The 20,214-nt window shown below is 40.4% G+C and overlaps 1 protein-coding gene across 1 annotated transcript in view; it reads left to right on the top strand.

The window, feature by feature from the left end:
• Positions 1-206: 206 nt before the first annotated feature.
• The window catches only part of SLCO2A1 (solute carrier organic anion transporter family member 2A1), an 85,258-nt gene continuing 65,250 nt past the window's right edge, over positions 207-20,214 (top strand). Inside the window, exon 1 of the mRNA XM_082249539.1 lies at positions 207-666. Within this exon, the coding sequence (XP_082105665.1) occupies positions 589-666 (78 nt within the window). The 5' untranslated portion in view covers positions 207-588. The remainder of the gene's footprint in view (positions 667-20,214) is intronic.

A 20,214-nucleotide genomic window follows, 5' to 3' on the forward strand; every position in this document is an offset into this window, starting at 1 on the left:
CTAATGTACCATAAGCTGTAGATATAGTAAGTATAAACAGGGATTCTCTGAGACAGGAAAGCACTATGAATGTATTTAATGCTATATGAATGTTCTTTTTTTTTTCGTTCTCTCTCTCTCTTTCCTTTAAATAACACAGTTATTTCCTTTTTCCAATAAGCAGTATTCACAAGCCAAAGGTGGCTGATTCACTGCTGAGACTTGTTTCACATTTACAGGACTTTGCAGTTTGCTCCCTGGCTTTACTCATAGATTTCCCAAGTAATTGACTGTTTTCATTTCACTGTGTGCTTCTGCTTTTCTCTCTTGTCCCAATTGTTTGAAAAGTAGGCGGAGGGAGGGAGAAAGAATCTGTCATAGAGGAAAAGTTATAAATCCTCCCCTTTAACTTAAACCTCTGCAGACACCTGAGCTGAGAGAGAGAAGTAGACTGCTTGTGCCGAAGAATGCAGAGGAGAGATTGCCAAAGCCTTTCCAGAGACTGCCAATTAGAGAGAGACTGCTCTGTCCAGTTCTGTCACCTTAGATACGTCTACTAACTGGTCCCTGAGCTGTTTTACACATCTCTCCAGTACAATCTGCTTGAAAATGGGAGTGAAACTGGGAGATAAGTCCCAGAGCAGAACCCTGGCAGGCTGTTGCAGGGGATTCTTCAGCAACATTAAGGTAAGATGCTATTTCACCTTTCTTTGTTACCTTGGTTTAGCCAAGTATGTCTCGGATGGACTATGTCACCGTCATATACTGTCAAAACATCACTAGTAATTGTAGCATATATGAGAGCTTATGGTTGCCCATAGATGGGCAGATTGTTTACCAGTTTTAATTGCAGATGGTTCGGCAAGGTCTATGGTTCCTCAGTAGGGTTTTGCACTTACATACACATGCCAATTCGTTTTCTCTATATGACTTTTGATTTTCTATTCTAATTTGCATACAGTAAAGTATTTGGGACTTGTTTTAAGCTGGTTTTCTGCCTATAAAGAAGGAAATATTTAATCAGAGAAATTCACAAATATGCATGTTGTTGCATACTTGGAAGCCCTGACTAAGTCTAATATGATATTGGGGATGCCTACATCACTAGGGAGAATCATGCCGTGCAGGAAAAACCGATATCAACGCAATACCTGAAGGTTCCCCTTTCACCCAGCATATACATACTCTTCTAAGTGCATACATAGTCTAGTGGGCTGTGAACCATGGCACTAATATATCTAAGCACTGACAACAGAGAACAAACCAAACATTTCCAACTCTGTCTGGGGTGTCCTAAACAGGAATGCTAATTTGGTGTTGACAATCATCGCTTTCTGCCCAGAGCAGACCAAGAACTGAGCGATCAGCGGTCATTTGATCACTCAGTTCTTGGCCTTGGAGCCAGTAGGGGGACAGCTGCAACATCACAGCGATGCTGTGACCATAGAGGTGAGTATTACATTTTTTTATTTTTTGGAAACAATAGCTTAAAACACATGAAAAAAAGCTGACCCAACCAACCTGTTTAATATGGTTTATCCTAACAACAGTAACTGCTACTTTTATCGGACAGCTTGGCCTGTTACATGAAGTGGAAAAATAAGGGACCAACAGCTGATAATACTATTGTACATGAGGGTTCAGAAAAAATAGTTAAAGTAGAACTTTAAATACAAATAAATAAGAACAACCAGGAAAGCTTTTATTTGCAGAATAGATATACAGTACTAGGACTCTTCTTCAATAAAGGAATCTTACCTGCCTGTGTGGCCTTCTTTATAATATACACTGCGTTGCACATGTGTAGCTCAGTGTACATTTTTGGCATGTGCCGAGACAAATGAACTCCTGCGCATGCACTGAAGTTACAAAATCAGAACACAGCAAATTAAGATTACCAAAGATTCCGAATGCAAAAGAAGACTGGACCAAGATGCCGGCAAGGAAGCTTGTGGGTGTCACATTACTGGAGGGGAGGTAAGTATAGCTCTGCTTTACTGATAGTGACAGACTGAATTATATATTTCAATTATGATTTTGTCCATAGTTTTACTTTAACAGAAAATGGTTGTCTTCAATGAGACAACTATGCAGGAAATCAGCTGTATTGCTGTCTAGTACACTGATACCCTTTTCTATAAATTAAGTTTTAACAAGACCTATAGTCTTTTACATGTTTATCCATTATTCATTTTACACTAGGTAGATAAAGTTCAAATACATGTACAGTGGCCTTTTAATCAATGTGACTGTGATTGGTATTTTCTGGTGCCAGATTACTCAGCATGAAGAAGCATAAAACAGATACAATTTTTCACACCCTTCAATGTTTGCATTTACCTAGAAAGTTCTCCAGAAAAATGTCCATGTGGACACAGCCTATGACCTACCTATACTGATAATACTGTATGAGTGCAAACATCCGAAACTTACATTACTATTTTACATCACGGCAGTTTTCAGTGGAGGTCAGTTCACTTTATTATGGCTGATAATACTTTTGTTGGGTTGGGTTGGCCAAAGGTTGGCTGAGGTCTCCCAAAGAATGTCAATGGGTGAAATCATTTTTTGTCTTTTGACTCATGCTGTCAGGACCTGCTATGAGATTTATAAATTGGCTGATGCATAGTAACTTGGCCAGCTGTCGGTTACAAAGGAAATTTTTTAGTATGTTGGGTAATCACTTTGTGCAATAATACTCAATGACAGCATGCAGAAGGATTTGTTTCCATACCTGTACACAGCCTGAATGTACTTGGCAATGGTTTTATCAGGTTATGTTTAGCCAGCCCTACAGCTACTGAAGGGTCTTATAACACTGCGATGTAGTAGTTGTACTGTATTGTCTGCCTTCCTTCAGTCCTCTATATTTACAGTTACACAATGCTGTGATATCATTTCTAATGAGCTCAATGATACATGTGCATGCCCAACACCCTATATTTAAAGTAGAACTAAAGGCAATCTTTTCCATTTTGTTTAAAGTAATAAAGCAGGGATCCTCAAACTACGGCCCTCCAGCTGTTGCAGAACTACACATCCCATGAGGCATTGTAAAACTCTGACATTTACAGACATGACTAGGCATGATGGGAATTGTAGTTCCTGAACAGCTGGAGGGCCATAGTTTGAAGACCCTTGTAATAAAGGGTTATAACCCCTGTTAGTTTTTAAGAGAAGTTATAACCCCTGTCATTTTTTGCCATCTGTGTCTCATTGGGGAGATTTCCTATCATTTATTGTCCCATACCCAAAACAGGAAGTGAAAGGAAATCCCTCCAAAGTGAGAGAATTCCAGCGTGTCACCTGGGTTGCTAGAACTAGTGACCCCATTGGAAGATTTCTCCTCCCCTCCAGAACAGGAATAGAGAGTGAATCTTCCAGTGGGGACACTAGTTCTGGTGACAACCAGGGATTCCCTCACTTTGGAGGGAATAACTCTCACTGCCTGTATTGGCTGTGGAACAAGAAGTAAAGGGAAATCCCCCCCCCCCCCAATGAGATGCAGATGGAAAAAAAAAACACCTCATAGGGGTTACAACCATCCCTTAAGGCATCGATACATTAATCAAAATTCTGCCGGTTCAGCAGGGACTGGCTGAATTTTAATTCATGTAAGGGCAGGCTGGAAGCCTCCCCATTGTCAGAACACAATAGCATAGCAGGTGATTCCCCCATCCACATCGAATGTGGATTTCAATCTTTTTTTTTTTCAACCTGCTCCCGGAATGAAAAAAAATTATAAATGTATGGTCTGCCCTACTCTATCCAAACTTTTTTTTAAAAAAAAGTTTTGTTTTTAGTTCTACTATAACTTCCAATCTATGGCACAAAAAGTAAAATAAAATAGCCAAATCCTAAATTGAATAAACTCACAGTCCATTTGTAACATGCATCAGTATATTAAAAATCTCTTGACATTGTGGAGTGCTTTGGACACTTTTTAAACACTTTAGAATACTTCAGAGTTATTTTGCCATATGCGGCTGTTTTCCTTTTCTAGTAATCCTTTTATTGGGCACTTTGGCAGAGCAGCAGATCCTGGCTACTTGTTAAAAGTATGTCAAGCCAAATGATTTTAAAATCCCTATCAGTATCTTTTTGCTGCCTATGTCTAGTTGGGGAGATTTTCCTTAATTTACTGTCCCAGAACGCAAGTGAGAGGAAATAACTCAAAAGTAGGGGTATTCCTCCCTTAAACAGGTGTCCCCAAGATAAGATTTACCTTCACTTTTCTTCTGGTGACAAATCAACAGCTGAACATTTCTGCTTGCTCAAAGGAGAAGTCTATATTATCTAAAAAAATAAACACACGCACTCACCTGTATGCTACAGCATCACTTTGGCCATACTTCTCTTTTTATCTTGCTTTAACTGTTATCACCATGAGATCAGGCAGCCATAATAGGCTAGGATGGCAACTGTCAGATATAAGGTGAACTCTGACCCCTGACTCCTACAGCCCACAATCGTAAATTGGTTATCTAAGTTATTTTAGAGCATCTCACTATAATAAAAAATACAGATATTGACAAATCTCAAGGTATACTAAAGCTCCCAATGTGCATTCCACTTCACATGCTATTTGTTTTTTGTTGCTTTTTAATCATATATAAATGTTAATATACATTAAATATCCAGAGATAATGCCAGTTTCCTTTTATGTCACATGGCTTCCTGTTCAGATCTGACCAGGCTAAAGCAGGTGCACACTGAGAGTTTTTTTTTTATTTTTTTGTTCAACCCAGCGGGCTGAAAAAAAAAAAAAATGTGGAGCTCGCTGTCTATGCGATGTTAGTACAGCAATCTCCCCGCTGAGCTATAGTGTTCTGAAGGCCCCCCGCCAGAACACACCAGTCAGCACTTGCAGCCATTGGCTGCAAGCAATGATCAGATGCCGATCAGCTGCTGTTTTTCCAGCATACCTGTTAATCAGAAGCCGAACATTAGTCTGGCCTCTTTTGGACAGGCTGATGTACACACAGGTTAAATGTTGGCCAGTTTGATATCGGCTAATATTTAGCCCGTGTGTACCAGAATTAACCAGGAATGCATATCCATGATAGTTTGGTAAACGTGCATCCTTGCTTGTTTTATTGGCATGCCTGTAGTCTCATCAACCTGTGATATCACGATGTGACACACCAGTCACTTTCTAGTTCAGCCGGAGTCTCGTCAATACATTTATCATAACCCTGACCCCACTTTGCTGAAGAGTGTTAGGAAAGGGGGGAATGCTTCATATAGCAGCAGAAGAAAACTTTATTTTAAGGTACTTAGGGACCTCTTTGTGGTATACAGCTTCCAGGTTTTATTGTCAAAGCTTAATTGAATAAGCTGAAGTTAGAAGCTGATTGGCTACTATGCACAGCTGCACCAGATTTTGCACTCTCCAGTTTTAGTCATTCAACCCCTATGAGAGCCGAGGCTGTTCACTTTCTTGTAGCACCATCCTAGGTAGGTGCTTGAAAGAAAGTAAAGTTTTGAGTCCTGTCTGCTTACCAGAAGGACTGCAGGTAAATCTAATCGTCTCTGCCTACCAGAGAGCAGGATTTGTTAGTGAGGTCTGCCAATTGATATGTGCTCAGGTGCAACTCTTTCTGTCTGCAAAGTGTTTCAGACTGGTCCAATAGGGAGGCATGTTGGACAGTGGGAGGAAACCTGAAAAATGAGTGCACAGGCATTTGATACAGCCCTGGTGATTTAGCAAAGGAAAAGTGCCTTGGTGCATGCTGGGATACTGTATGAAAGTCTGGAGCACATGTGCTTGGGGTCTTTCGGCAGGAAAGTGGAGTCCTCTGTAGAGGTACCATGCAGCCTCAGGTAGTCGACCTGAGAGCCTAGAGGGTGAAGAACTGAACCCAGAGCTCCTGTGAAGCTGACTGAAAGGGGAGAAACTGGAGGATCTGATTCTGCAGTACAGTGAGTACAGATCTGTGTCAAGGGGCCTGACCTGAGGGGGCCACCCCTGCAGCTAGAAGAGTCAGTGGACAGGTGTCAGTAAAGGGGATGCTAGTGAGTATCCAAAAGATAATGTAGATCCAAGACTATTGCTGGGGAGAAAAGAGCAAGGAGACTTAACCCTTTCCATACATGTGGCAGTATGGATTAAGCAGTGCAGCTGCTTTCACAAGCAACCTGGTGAGGCCAAGTGAGAGTTGTCCTTATCCATTGTGACTAGGTACAGTTTGAGTATCCCACTATTCCCTTCCCCCATCCAAGTTCCAAAATAAACATTAAAGCCCAATACCCCTGGACTGTTTATTAAGCGACGAGCCATCGGGAGTAAGGAGGGATGTGTGAACTGTTCCCTAAGTGGCTGTGTGCTGGTAATCAAAGGAGGCCCAACAAGTCATCATCATACAACAAGCCCTACGGAGACAGTGCTACAATGCATAAATTATATAAACATAAAAAAAAAAAAAACATTAAGGATAGCCAGTTTCTATAACCATATCTGTTTGCAAAAGGCCATTAAGTGAAAAATAAACAAGTTAATAGAATAGTGGTTATTATTACACAACCAGGAGAGCTACTCTGAAATAGGAACTGCGTTATGCAATAATGGTATCCAGTAAACACAGGCAACTGCGCCAAACCACCTTACTCTACCTAACATCAATATACAAACTTCTTGCGTGATATGAGTCATTGCTGGTGACAGATTTGGCATGAGGCAAAATTTTTAATCTTAACCTGAAAAAAATAACGTAAGATCCGGTTGGCAATATTACAGATTGGGGTGAATGTGACTTAAAGTGAAAGTATTACATTTGATAACATCATTATTATTGCTTTTGTTAGTATCATCACTGATTTACAGAACATTCTTATCATAGACCTTGAACAATGAAAAAATCTAGTCTCTTCCGCCCACCGCCTCCCAATCCTTTAAAAGTATCTAAATGCCAGGAGGCAGAGGCAGGCATTCAGGTCATGTGACCGATGTGTTTGGCTGTCACAGCGGTCAAATGGTCAGAAAGCTCCTGATCGCAAGTATGAATCAGGAGCTTTCCGGTTCCCACCAGTGACTGTGTTGGGAGCGTGCAAGGTGTGCGCTTTCAGCACATAAGAGTTTACATGGGAATGTATATACGCTGCCTCTCGATGAAGCCCATTCGCTGAGTTGTCGCATATATGTGCCACGTTGGTGGGAAGAGGTTAAGCCCAATTGTATCATGTTGTAAAACATAGTAGGTCAACATAGAACAAAACTTTTCAAATAAATTACATCTTTTAGATTGTAACTATCACAAGCAGAGCCCTCCTAACCTTTTTGCCTTGAACTCTATTTTAATTGTACTGTCTCCCTAAGCAAACTGTTAGCGATATATAAATCCAGTATAATAATAAAAAAATAATAATAGTTGGTTTGTTTATTAAGGCCTTATGAACATTGCAGCCCAAAAGAAGTTGCTTCTTCAGACGTTTGAGCTTTTTTTTCTCTGCCTCTAAACTACCCTTAATGTTAGCCTATGTGTCCATGCACACTATAGGCATTTACAAAAACTAAGTGGCAGCAGAAAAAACCCATCACTTGTATGTTTTGGAAAGGAGCTCTTGAGCATAAAAAAACGCTCAAAAGCTTCTTAACACGCATAAATGCGCGTTAACGCTAGGCACGTTCCCGCTTTAATGCATTCCAATGGCCATTATATTGGCCAATAGAATGTATTAATGACAGATGTAGACATGGAAATGCTCATGGAAGTGCATTGGGGCCAATGCAAACCGCAGCTTTTTACCGCATTTTTTGCTGCTGCTAAACTCCATTATTAGAAAAAAGCGTCAAGAGCATATAGTGTGCATTAGACCTTAATTGTGCTGCAGCCCCCTCCCAAAAGTCAGAAAACTGGAAGTAGACTGATAAGGGCCGCTGCTCTATGTAAAAGTAGTGACCTGTCTCCAGCACTCCAATATTCTCCAATTACTTCTCTCCAATTAGCAATGGCCACACTCCCCTGAGCAGGGGCCAGCAACATCAACTAATTATGTTCTTGGAATGAGAGATATCCGGTGCACTCCTCACAGCAACATGTTCATGCAGAAAGAAGGTGCTGGAATGACTGTGACATATGGTCCTGTCGTTATCAATCTGGAAGTACCTGGTTCACCATCAGCATACCAAGATCCTAGTCAAAAGCATTTTTAATGACCACATCCATGTGATATTTCAGATCCAATAAGGGAACTCCTTCACCGGGCAAAATCAATACAAAGTTGATGCTTTAGTGGCTCTGAAACATTGCTTGTATACCTTCATTTCACAAATATACAGGCTATAAAACAATATGTAATCAGCGCAATATTGGAGAAACTGTGTGCAAAAAATTAATTGTAAAATGATATACAATGGTCTTAAACTGAGGCCTGATATTGATTGCTGCCAACTTCTATCAGAGTGTGTCTACCTATAAATCTCAAAACCAAAAAACATATACCATAATAAGTGTAGCACAACCCGTGTGAATTGCAATCAAAATATTGAAAAACAATAAGAAGTCCCAATGTTGTGTATAATATCCACTGCTGTGCAACTCAAAGTGACAACTCAAAATGATATTAAAAGAAATATTGTGATCCAGTGAATTCAGTGACCACCATGGCTGGAATGCCTTCTCACTTCCAGATAATGACCTCAATACTGAGTCACAATCGCCTGTTAGGATGTCTCATAGGATGTCACTGGGGTACTCCTCCACAGGGTATCTATAAAACCTTGCTGACCTCCTCTTAGGGTCTTAATCATTCATGTGTGGCCATAAACAAATAAGAGAAAACCATAATGCTCTCTGCTTTGAATTAATATTACAGTGATACCTCGGTTCACAAACTTAATTCGTGAACTGACTCTGGTCGCGAACCGAATTGGTCGTGAACCGAGGCACATTTTCCCATAGGGTTCAATGTAAATCCGGTTGATCCGTTCTGACCTTTTTTTTTAGGTTTTTGAAGCAAAAAAATATGAAACAAATTACAATACACATTAGTACAGTATAGTAATGTGTAAAGAGGGAATACTAACCTTGCTTGAGATGATTTCTGGCATGGAAGAAGGCAGGTGGGAGGCTGTGAAATACAATACAGTAAGTACAGTATTGTACAGAAGTACTGTACAGTATTGTACAGTACAGTAGTACAGTACAGTACTGTATGTGCTAAAAAGCACACCAAAAAGCAAAAAGTGTCTTCACAGTACTCACAGTACTTCTTTCTGTGTCTCTTCTTCTCCCCACGGTCTTCCTACAGGACGTCACGACCATGTGACAGCCTGGAAATATCATTAAAATGGCCGCGGCTCCTGTTCGTGAACCGAAGCGGAGTTAGTGAACCGGAGCATATTTTTATGAACTTTTCTGTTTGTGAACCGAGTTGTTCATGAACCAAGGTATCACTGTATATAAAACGTAACATAGGGATTAAAAATACTCACAAAAATATGTTAAAACCATGCATGTCATCAGCTCAATACGCTGACACAAACAAAAAAAGTAACGGCTCCTACTACCTGTACGCGTTACGCCCTCTACTGGTCTTCTTCAGCAAGTCATATAGGCTGCCATCGCTGACCTCCTAAAAATGCTAGCTGCTGTTGGTTGTTACCATGTTGATCTTCTGTACTTTGATTCAATGACCATGCAGAAATATGCAACATGTGAAGTTAGCATGAAGTCAGAACTCCTGATCCGCATGCTTGCATGTCAGGGACTCACAAAGTAGAACGAAATCACTATGACAGCCAGACAACTAGCACTTTCAAATGGAATCAGCAATGGCAGCTTCATAAAAACAATTACCTAACATAACCTAAACCTCTCATCTGGGTAGTACACTAGTTGCACAGTAGGGTCCTGAAATAAAACCCCTGGTACCCCTGAAGGGATTCATACTATAATTTTTACAGTGTAACTGTCAGTAAGGAACAGAAAGTATTGTTACAACTTTTAAATTAAATTTGGGTCCCTGATATTTGGGGATCCTTGGTATCCAAGCAAATATAAAAAAAAAAAGATCTCTCAGTATAGTTTTGTATTTATTCAGAGATTATTATACAGTATGTACATTTAAACACTTCCAATAATATAACTAACTAAATAAATAAATATGTATTTATTTATGTTACTTACCTATAATCCCCTGCATACCAGAAATGTGTGGCATGAACTGTAATGTACGTTCATTGTCCAACAAGCAGGCTGGAGGTGGGTTGGTGACACTGGAAGCTGCAAAACCTCAAACCCTAAACCATGCAGTCACTATACAGTTTATATTGTAGCAGTGTAAAATTGTAAAAATTAAATAAGCACCTTATTTGTGGCTTGTCATTATATCAGCAATGGAGTATTTATATCAGCAATGTAATACATTTTTATCCACAACCCTTTTGTGCTTAGTTTCATAATAATATTGGATTAGACCCTTTGTTTTTAAATGTGTTACCCAGGAGAATTCCAAAAACTGGAGCACTCATAATCTGGTGTAGCTGTGCATGGTAGCCAAACAGCTTCTAACTTCAGTTTGTTCATTTAGGATTTGACAATAAAGCTCTAAGCTGATTGGTTTCTATGCATAGCTGCACTAGATTTTCCAAGCTCTAGTTTAAAGTTGAGTTCCAACTAAAAGTGGAACTTCCGTTCATTTGCTCCCCCCCCCTCCAATGCCACATTTGGCACCTTTCAGGAGGGAGGGGGGAACGGGTACCTGTTTTTGACAGGTACCCTTCCCCACTTCCGGGAGACGGCACCGTGGCACTGTCCCTCGGAAGTTTGGCCCCCTCCTTCTTCCATACCGCCGAGCCAATCCGAATGCGCAGCGCGCTTCACGCATGCGCATTAGGGACCCGCCAGTGAAGCCGCAAGGCTTCACTGCCGGGCTCCCTCACCGGCAATGGTGGCGGCAGCACCCAACAGCCAATGGAAACATCAGCTTCGGTGCTGACATCGCTGGACTCCAGGACAGGTAAGTGTCCTAATATTAAAAGTCAGCAGCTACAGTATGTGTAGCTGCTGACTTTTAATTTTTGGAGTGGGAGAGGGGAGGCTGGAACACCGCTAAGTAAATGCCCCCTGTCTTCCGACTGTGGTAACAAAGTGTAGGAAGAGCTCTATTATGACTATCAGTAGGGAAGAAGCTACAGCTGAGTTTATTGCAAACCTTGTTAAAATTCTTCACTGCCATAGCCTTGAGCTGTTTTTTTTTTCATGACAACCCTTTATGGAGTTTTCAAACTTTTTTTTTATTTCAGCTTGTAAGTATGTAATAAAGAATTGAATGCATTTTTCCTACAATTTCGAATATGCAGAATGCTCTTATTCTATGGTAGCGAAGCTGCAAACAGCTTCTTTTCTGGTGCATTTATATACTGCATAGTCCTATTTAGATCACTGCTGTAACAGAAAGGTGGAGGTTGTTACTACAATGCTTATTGTAGGAATATTTTTTTCTGTGATTTCAGTTGGGTTTCAAATTTAGGGATACAATTTAGGTTAAGGTTTAGTTTGATGGGTTAAATTGAGAATACAAATATGTTTAGTCGTTACTGTAGGGGTTAACAGTTGATAAGTGGATATTTATTTTGGATGTTTTAAAATAATTTATTTGGGTGTGATGATTGCATAACACAAGTTTTAAAATTGATAGAGACCGGGAATTTGTATGCCGAATATTTTGGCTCTGAAAACAAGCAAACCAATTTTCAGAAGCCAAAAATAAATGCAAGTACATTATAAAGTTATGCACCCAACAATATTACTCTATTACTGCGTGTTTGTGTGTTATCACTGTAACCATGTTGTGTTAGTGTTAGCCCTCATTCACACTGGACATTTTTACAGCTGCTGTTTTTGGCTTTAGGCATTTTTTTCGGCAGCCATTAAACTCCACAGCATGTTATCCCGTGTGTCCATGCACAGATAGGCTGTTATCGGCAGTTTATGGACTACTTCCGGTTCCGGCGCCGAATGCTGTAGCCGCGTCTCCCTCGGCTCCCGTGGCAGGACCTTAAATCAGCCTGTAAAACCCACCGATCCCCTCGTTTTGCCCCGCGGTGCTCTCCAGTTACGCATATAGTCCAGCACAGCGACCCCCATGGACAAATTCCTGGAGAAAAGCGGCCCCCGCGCTCTGCCGGGCCCGCAACTAATTGAGGCCACGGTCTTGGCCCTCTCCCCTGGAGAAGGTGACGCCCCTCTCATGGACATTGGCGCTCCCCCAGCCACCACAGTGCCATCACTTGGGGACCCGCAATCAGACCACATAGCCCATACTGTAGTGGCTCTTCTGTCCCCCACCATAACTGCAGCAGTGCAGACAGCTGTCACCGCAGGCATGCAAGAAATCAAAAAGCAGCTAGGCGAGCACTCCCTCAGGCTACGAGAGGTGGAAACTCGAGTAGCTAGCATAGAAGAGGAAGTATATCAGTCGCATAGCTTTGAACAAGCTCAAGACAGAACCAATCAGTTCATCCTCCAAAAACTTGAGGACCTCGAAAATAGAGCTCGTAGAAGCAGTTTATGGCAGGAGCATTTTCTGGCTGGAAAAAAAAAACAGATTTAGTGGGTTTTGAGAGAAGTTTTTCAGCTGTAAAAATTCTTTAACTCAGAAAAAAGCTAAAAAATGCCAAAAACCGCTAAAAAACGCAGCTACTCGGCATTTATCAGCGTTATTGAGCCATAAGCTTTTGTGGTAGTATAATTTTGTTAAAAAAAGTTAAAAACCGCTACAGCTACTACAAAAACACTGCAAAACTCATGGGATGGTAGGCCAGAATAGTTGCAATAATAATCATAATAAATACCAACAATTTATTATAAAAACCATAAATAATAACACTAGACATTGAGTTGGATAAATAAGGCCACGGCCGTTTATTAAGGCAGAAGGTATTCTCATTTCAGGTTAAAAGTAATAAACTTGAGGTACTAAACCAGTAGATTCCCACTCTAGAGTTTCTTGGCTCAGCAGATCCCTCACTCAATAGTACACCCCCCACCCACGCCACACCCAACCCCCCCACTTAGTAGTATATTCCCCCCTACCCAGTAGTAATCTTCCCTGCACTTACTACCTTACACCCCCTCTCTGGTCTGCTGTTCCTCTGTTCAACTGCTACTCCACTCTGCTGATTTCCTGCTGATCTTCTACTCTGCTGATATCCTGCTTTGCTGATATGATCTCCCATTCTACGGCATAGTTTCCCGCTCGGTCCATGCTCCGGTGCCCGCTTTTCTTCCTGCTGTATCACTTCCCAACTGTACAAGTGTGATATCTGCTGATACCTTGCTTTGGTCCTGCCTTCCTGCTGCTCCACTCTGAGTACCACAGTCTGGATGTGAACACCACAGCTAGCGCTGAATAAGCATCCCACAACTGTTGCAGGTGTGGTTTGGGAGCGCTATGATAGGGCTTGTTTATACTTGCAGTTGGGGGGTTTGTAAAACCACTGAGTTGCACATCTTCTGCCCCCAAATGCTACCCCTGTTGCTGTTGAGGCAGTGGCCAGGAATGTACACATGTTGCTGCTAGGGTGCTTTGCTTCGGCAGGCATTATACCCTGTTGTACCTACCATCAAGTGCAACCCATTCAAGTGATTGGGGTCATGCTGCAGCTGCCCTACAACCACACACAATGGGCATGGTTTCAGTGTGGTTGTCTGGCAATTAGGGGGTTAATTCAGGTAGTGGGGAGGTGACACAATTCCTCCTCAGTGCCTGTCCATTGCTGTCTGAAGAACGATCCAAACACAGATTGTGCTTCAAACAGCAAAGTAAGTCTAAACAAGGCCAAAGATGTCAATGGGGGCTTTGAAATGGGGCAAAGCAAGATGGAAGTGATATGGGGTGTACATTTTGAAGCACCTGTAGAGCAAAGCAGTGCAAAGTCACCTGTGTGTACGGGATTGTAAGATAACCCATTCATTTATTTATAGCTCCTTTGATTGTCATTCATTGGCTTTAAAAACACAGGTCAAATACCACATTTTGAAGCATATTTTAAGTCTTACTCTAGTGTGCCCAACATATGGCAAAGGAACCACTCAGGAAAACAAAATATTGGATGTTGTGCATAAAAATGGTAACAAGAAAATGTCATGTTACTCATTGCAACTAGTTGGAATCTTTGTCTCATTTTCAGCTTTGCACTGCATGTGAATGCTATAAGAAATGTTTTTTTAAAGTTACTTATCATACATAAAGTCCCATTGTACAAGTACCCTACAATAGTGTAAAGTTACTCGCCTTATTGACTGCGCTGAATTTCTAGTGATAAAATGTAGGGTGTTCCTTCTAAAAGCCATTACTATAGTGTATAGGGCTATAAAAAGAAACCTTATCAATAGCATGTGACTTAGGTCACCTAACCTTTACTTCCTCAGTCCTCCTTAGCATTGTGTGCTCACCCTCTGTAGTACAAGCTTTCTGGATTTACTAGTAGATCTCTTTCTGCCTGCAATATCTGCTTGCACTCACCTTTGATCTACTTAGTTACACTGTATCGTATTGGATACAGTCGTAGTAGATGCTTGGTCTTTGCTGTTGTAACATAAAAACAAATCCTATTAGCCACAAAGACCAGAAGCTGAATACCCAGACTGTGCTCTAAAAAGTTTTCAAGAGTTTCTCTGTCTAATACTGTAGTAATGACCTACTTGTTTTATTTCTGAAGTTTAGGGGGATAACTTTCAACTTTTCAATTAGGGAAGAAGTACATGTTAGTAGAATCCAAACATATGGATGGACAACAGGCGTCAAGTATCTGCGTCAACCTATACATGTCTATGCATCCCTGTACATGTCTATGCATCCCTCAGTGAATAACTTTAGTATAGAGATTTTAGAATCTTCCAAAAATAAATGGCAAATGTACATTTTTTTTTTTAATCTGCACATTGTATTATACCATTATTATTTATTAGTTTATTGCCTCGTTTGATTTATTAGAATAAAGCTTATTTTATATTTAATGATTTAGATCAGGGGTCTCCAAACTGTGGCCCTTTGCTAGCCTTTATCTGGCCCTTGGGGCACTATTCCTCCAACTGATATGAGGAACTGTTCTTCCCACTGAAACCAACAATAGGGCACTATTTCTTCCACCGATACCAATGATGGGATACCATCAGTGATCAATGTATGCATAGCGGGTAAGGTAGCTCTGTACTATTTAGAGAGTAATATCGCTTTGCTTATCCTTATGTGAATTGTAGCTTGGTTGTTTACTCCGGTATCACTAGGGCAATGAGGTCACGTCTTGTGGGAGTGCTTCCGCAGTCTTGCCTCCGACTGCCTTCCGGGGACGTGATGCATAGTGCCACCCATTGGGTGGGTCTGTGTGATCCGGATACCCTCTTATAAGGCATTTTCCCTCTCCGTTGTCATTCGCTGACGAAGTCCCGCCTAGAGGGATGTAACGCATCCGAAGGGGGAGGGGCCAGTGACTTCACCCGTCATCCACTACTGTCAGCTGCGATTAACTGCTTTGTGTACAAACTACATTGTAACGCTTTGTATGTGCACTTGTCTAAGTGCCTGACAAGGTAATTTTGCATATTAAGTTTATTTCAATTAAAGGTCTTTTACGATATAAGCACTATGTCTGGACCTTTTTTGCTTGCATATGGGCCGTGTCACCTGCTGTCAGTGAAGTAAAATCTGTCTGTCTGGAGAAGATTGGTGGCTGGATTCTGATCTTATATAGGAGGTCTTGCTGAAATAAGCTCTTTTAGCCCATCTGGTGACACAGGGGCTAACCGTGAGGTGTGCAGTTAGAGTGACCGGGTGATGGACAAGCACTAAGGGGAGCACTTTTGTTCATATGTTGTGCATGGATCACTTTATCTGCACCTGGGAACATTCTTATTATGTATTTTATATGTGATTATTAATGACAGTGCTGGACACTTTCTTATATTCAGTTCATTAACGCTGCACTATTTGTTTTATGATAATGATGGGATACTATTCCTCCTTCTAATTGGGGCACTACTTCTCCTCCTATTGACCACCAACCCTGAGGCCATAATTATTCTCACTGATGCCAGGCCTGGGACATTTTCTGCCCCTGCTGGCCACAATCCGGCCCTCCTAAAGTGTAAAGGACAATAAGCTGGCCCTTTGTTTGAAACGTTTAGAAACCCCTGATTTAGATCCTCTCAGCTATGGCATGATGAGAAAGAAGAGGAGGAACCCGTACACACTTGTATTGTAAAAATTTATATATTTCCTAATTTGTGTTTTTATGGTGCATTAAAAGCCTTTATTAGTCAAGGAACTTCAATCTGACATTTTACATTGGTGAGAACAATAAGGCAGGTTTGTCTGTGGGTGTAGAGCATGTTATTGAATTCCTGGCTGATATCCCTGATTCCTGTGGATTATTGCTGTGCATTGACTTTCCCGCTGTTCTTATATAAGGATGGATCTGTTCTCAGAAAAAAATGAAAAGGTGTTCTCAGAAAAAAATGAGAAAGGCTGTATTAGACTATTTTGTTTCTTACATGTACAGTATATAGCGCTGAGCCTCTAAATGTTATACTGTTTCTATTTTCATACTTTAGTTCATATTTTCAAGACAAATAAATAAATTCTGTAAATAAATAATTCTTTTTTTTTCAGTCTGGTAAAAATAGTATATCCTGATACTTAGTAGTAGTGAACATGCACGCAGTTGGTCGTGTGAAAGGCGTCTACCATTTCCATTCTGTTGTACCTTGTATCCAGATTTGTACAAATAAATCTTTGCTACTATCAAGTCATCATTTTGGTGTGCGCCCACTTTCCCTTCATATTTGAATACTTAGTTAATGGGTTTTTTTTTCTTAACTAGTGTGGAGTTCTCAGCTTCCATTCATGTGTTTTATAGGCTGTCATTTAACCCTTTCATGGCAAAAACCCTGTTGTTTGCCAAGCTCAAAAGCTCAAACTGTGCAAAAAAAGGAAGCTACTGATCTGCTTTTTCTTTTAGGTAAACCATAGCGCTTTGGGAATCTGTTGTCACTATTAAATGTTTATTTGTATAACAAAAACAAAAATGGAAAACCTTGGTATGAAAATGTATACAAAATAAACTTTAAACCAAAATTTACTCGAACAAGCAGGCAGAGTACACAGAAGCATTTGTCCAGTCCCTCATGCCCTTCCCACTAACTCCTTTACCTATTTACTACTTTGGACATAAAGAACATACCAATGGGGAAAATGTAGGAACTTTTTATTTTATTGCCTTGTGTTGCTAAGAACTCAGTTAACCCGCGAACTTTACTATACATGGCACCGATGAGAAAGTTTATTACTTTTAACCTGAAATGAGAATACCTTCTGCTTTAAGAAGGTCTTCCTGTGCTATGCACTGATTAGAGTGAGGGCTTTATTCTCACCATAACTTGTATATTGGGGAAGATTTATTAAAACTGGAGCACTCAGAATCTGGTACAGCTGTACGTTGTCACCAATCAGCTTCTAACTTCAGCTTGCTCAATAAGGCTTTGACAATAAAATCTGGAAGCTGATTGGCTTCTATGAAGAGCTGCACTGTCCTTCTGGGTCCATACACTGCACTGATGATGGCTAAAAAGCATGAGACATCTGTGTGCAATTTGGAAAAAAAGGCTTTATAATATCTCATATTTGCACTAAATCCCAGTAGTTCTGGATGCACTTTGGGCCAATGGGGCGTATATCAATGATTTGCATAGTTCTACCCACTGTCCTGAAATGAGGAATAGTCCTCTTTCTTTTGGGATATATGATGGAACGAGACATGTGACTATCTTAACCACTTGCCGACCGCTCACATGGAGACTACTGCGGCAGAGTGGCTCTCCTGGGTCCAGCGACGTAGACCTACGTCGCTGGATTCTGCCCCCTCTCTGCGTCGCGCGCACGCCGCCGGAGCCTCGCTCCTGCTGTATTCGGACACAGCAGGAGTCGGGCCAGGAGTGAGGAAATCCGCCCGCTTGTGTAAATAAAGTGGGCAGGTCTCCTCTGTGACAGGCAGTGACAGATTACAGGATTCAGCATAGCTGAACCTGCGATCTATGTCTGTGTCACACAATCCCCTCCCCCCACACACGTCAGTAAGCATGAGGCATACATTTAACCCCTTGATCACCAGTGTTAACCCCTTCCCTGCCAGTGTCATTATTACAGTAATAGTGCATATTTATAGCACTGATTACTGTAGTAATGTCACTGGTCCCCCCCAAAAGTGTCAAAAATGTCAGTTAGGGGTCTGATCTGTCCGCCGCAATGTTGCAGTCCCGCAAAAAAAAATCGCAGATCGCCGCCATTACTAGTAAAAAAAATAAACAATAAAAATGACAAATCTTTCCCGTAGTTAGTAAACACAATAACTTTTGCGCAAACCAATCAAAATACGCTTATTGTGATTTTTTTTTACCAAAAATATGTAGCAGAAAACAAATTGGCTTAAAATGTTAAAAAATGTTGATTTATAAATTTTTTTTGGGGAATGTTATAAATCAGAATGTGAAAAATATTGTTTTTTTTTACAAAATTGTTGCTCTTTTTTTTCAAAAATTAAAAAATTGCACCGGTGATCCAATACCACCAAAAGAAAGCTCTATTTGTGAGGAAAAAAAAGGACATACATTTAATTTGGGTACAGCATCGCACGACTGCGCAATTGTCCGTTAAAATAACGCAGTGCCGAATCGCAAAATTTAGCCTGGTCAGGAATGGGGTAAAATCTTCCGGTCTTAAAGTGGTTAAAAATAGGCTCATTGAGAATTTTTTTGTCAAAATAAATACATTTTGGCCTAAATATATGTCAAAAATTGAATATATTGGATATTTTTTTAACTGTCAACGTAGAAAATGTCAATTTTTGGCACAATTTTCGCGCTTTTTTATTAATATCGCAAAAAATAAAAAGCACAGAGGTGATCAAATACCACCAAAAGAAAGCTCTGTTTGTGGGAAAAAAAGGACATAAATTTTGCTTGGGTACGGCGCTGCATGACCGCGCAATTCTCAGTTAAAGTCGCGCAGTGCCAAGTTGCAAAAAGTGGCCTGGTCATTAAGCAGGAAAATCCTCCGGTCCTAAAGTGGTTAATTACTTGAAACCTAGAAACCACCTGTCTCTAGTGTACATATATTTCGGGTTCTTTCCAGCCTTTTTGATTGGTGGAGTTCAGTCGTGAGCCCCAGCTGCAACCAAAGGGTCATGCTAGAGAAGCAATTTTCTGCCAATCTATTAACTTAGAATCATATGCATTCTCATTGTTGATGTGGTCTGCTTTAGCTTTACATGGGCTGTGACATGATTTTAGGAGACACCAATTCTTTGGAGAAACTGCTACCTGCAACCATTGATTTCCTAGTATAAGTATTTAGCTGCTGTTTAAGCAGCTGTCACAGTGATCAATGTGATCATGGTGACTACAATGTGGAAGAAGTTTGCATGACCCATTAGTCAATAGTCATGATGGAGCCTGCTGTGTTTTTCTGTTCTAGGAGATTTATGCACTTTGTACATACCGTATAAAAGCTCACATTAGTTGTACATAGTTGGCAACCCTTATCAGCTCAAGTCACAAACAGGCATGAAGTATGAATCAATGTGTAAAATCACATTCTTTTTTTTTTTCATATATAAGTCGAATAAGTAGGAATACAGGTTGTCCTAGAAAATTTGCAAAGGAGTTAATGAAAAACCTTAAGTACTTTATCTGCTAATTACGCAATATTTGAAAGTGGATCTTTTACCTGTCAAACATTGCAGTGACATTTTTATGTCTTAAAATTCCAGGTAAATTACTAAGCCAACTAATAACATGGATACGGGTCATTAGTTGTTAACACGTACTCACTGGGATTTTAACAAAATGAAACATTTCTGCATAATGCTTAACATTGCCTAAATGACTTCAATGGAAAACATAAACTTACCAAAAAAACTGAGGCTGACTGTGCCAGAAAAAGTAGAAAGTTATTTTATATGTATTTTGGCTTTTTTCGAACATGTAACATTAAACCGATAGCCAGCTGTATGAATCATACAACATGTTGGAGGATGGTGCTTATGAGAGAACACATAAAGGCAGAAATCAATCTACTATTAAAAAAGAGAATTAGACAAAAAAAAAAAAAAAACATGAAAAACAGAAAACCATTATCAGAAAATCAATGGTTGGAACAAAATCATCCCAGTGACTAGAATCGCGTTAGAGACAACTAGGATGTGAGATGTCTGAATTTTGGAAAAAAGCTTTAGAA

The sequence above is a fragment of the Pelophylax lessonae genome, assembly GCF_965119305.1.
Source record: "Pelophylax lessonae genome assembly, chromosome: 3".
Taxonomy (NCBI): Eukaryota; Metazoa; Chordata; class Amphibia; order Anura; family Ranidae; genus Pelophylax; species Pelophylax lessonae.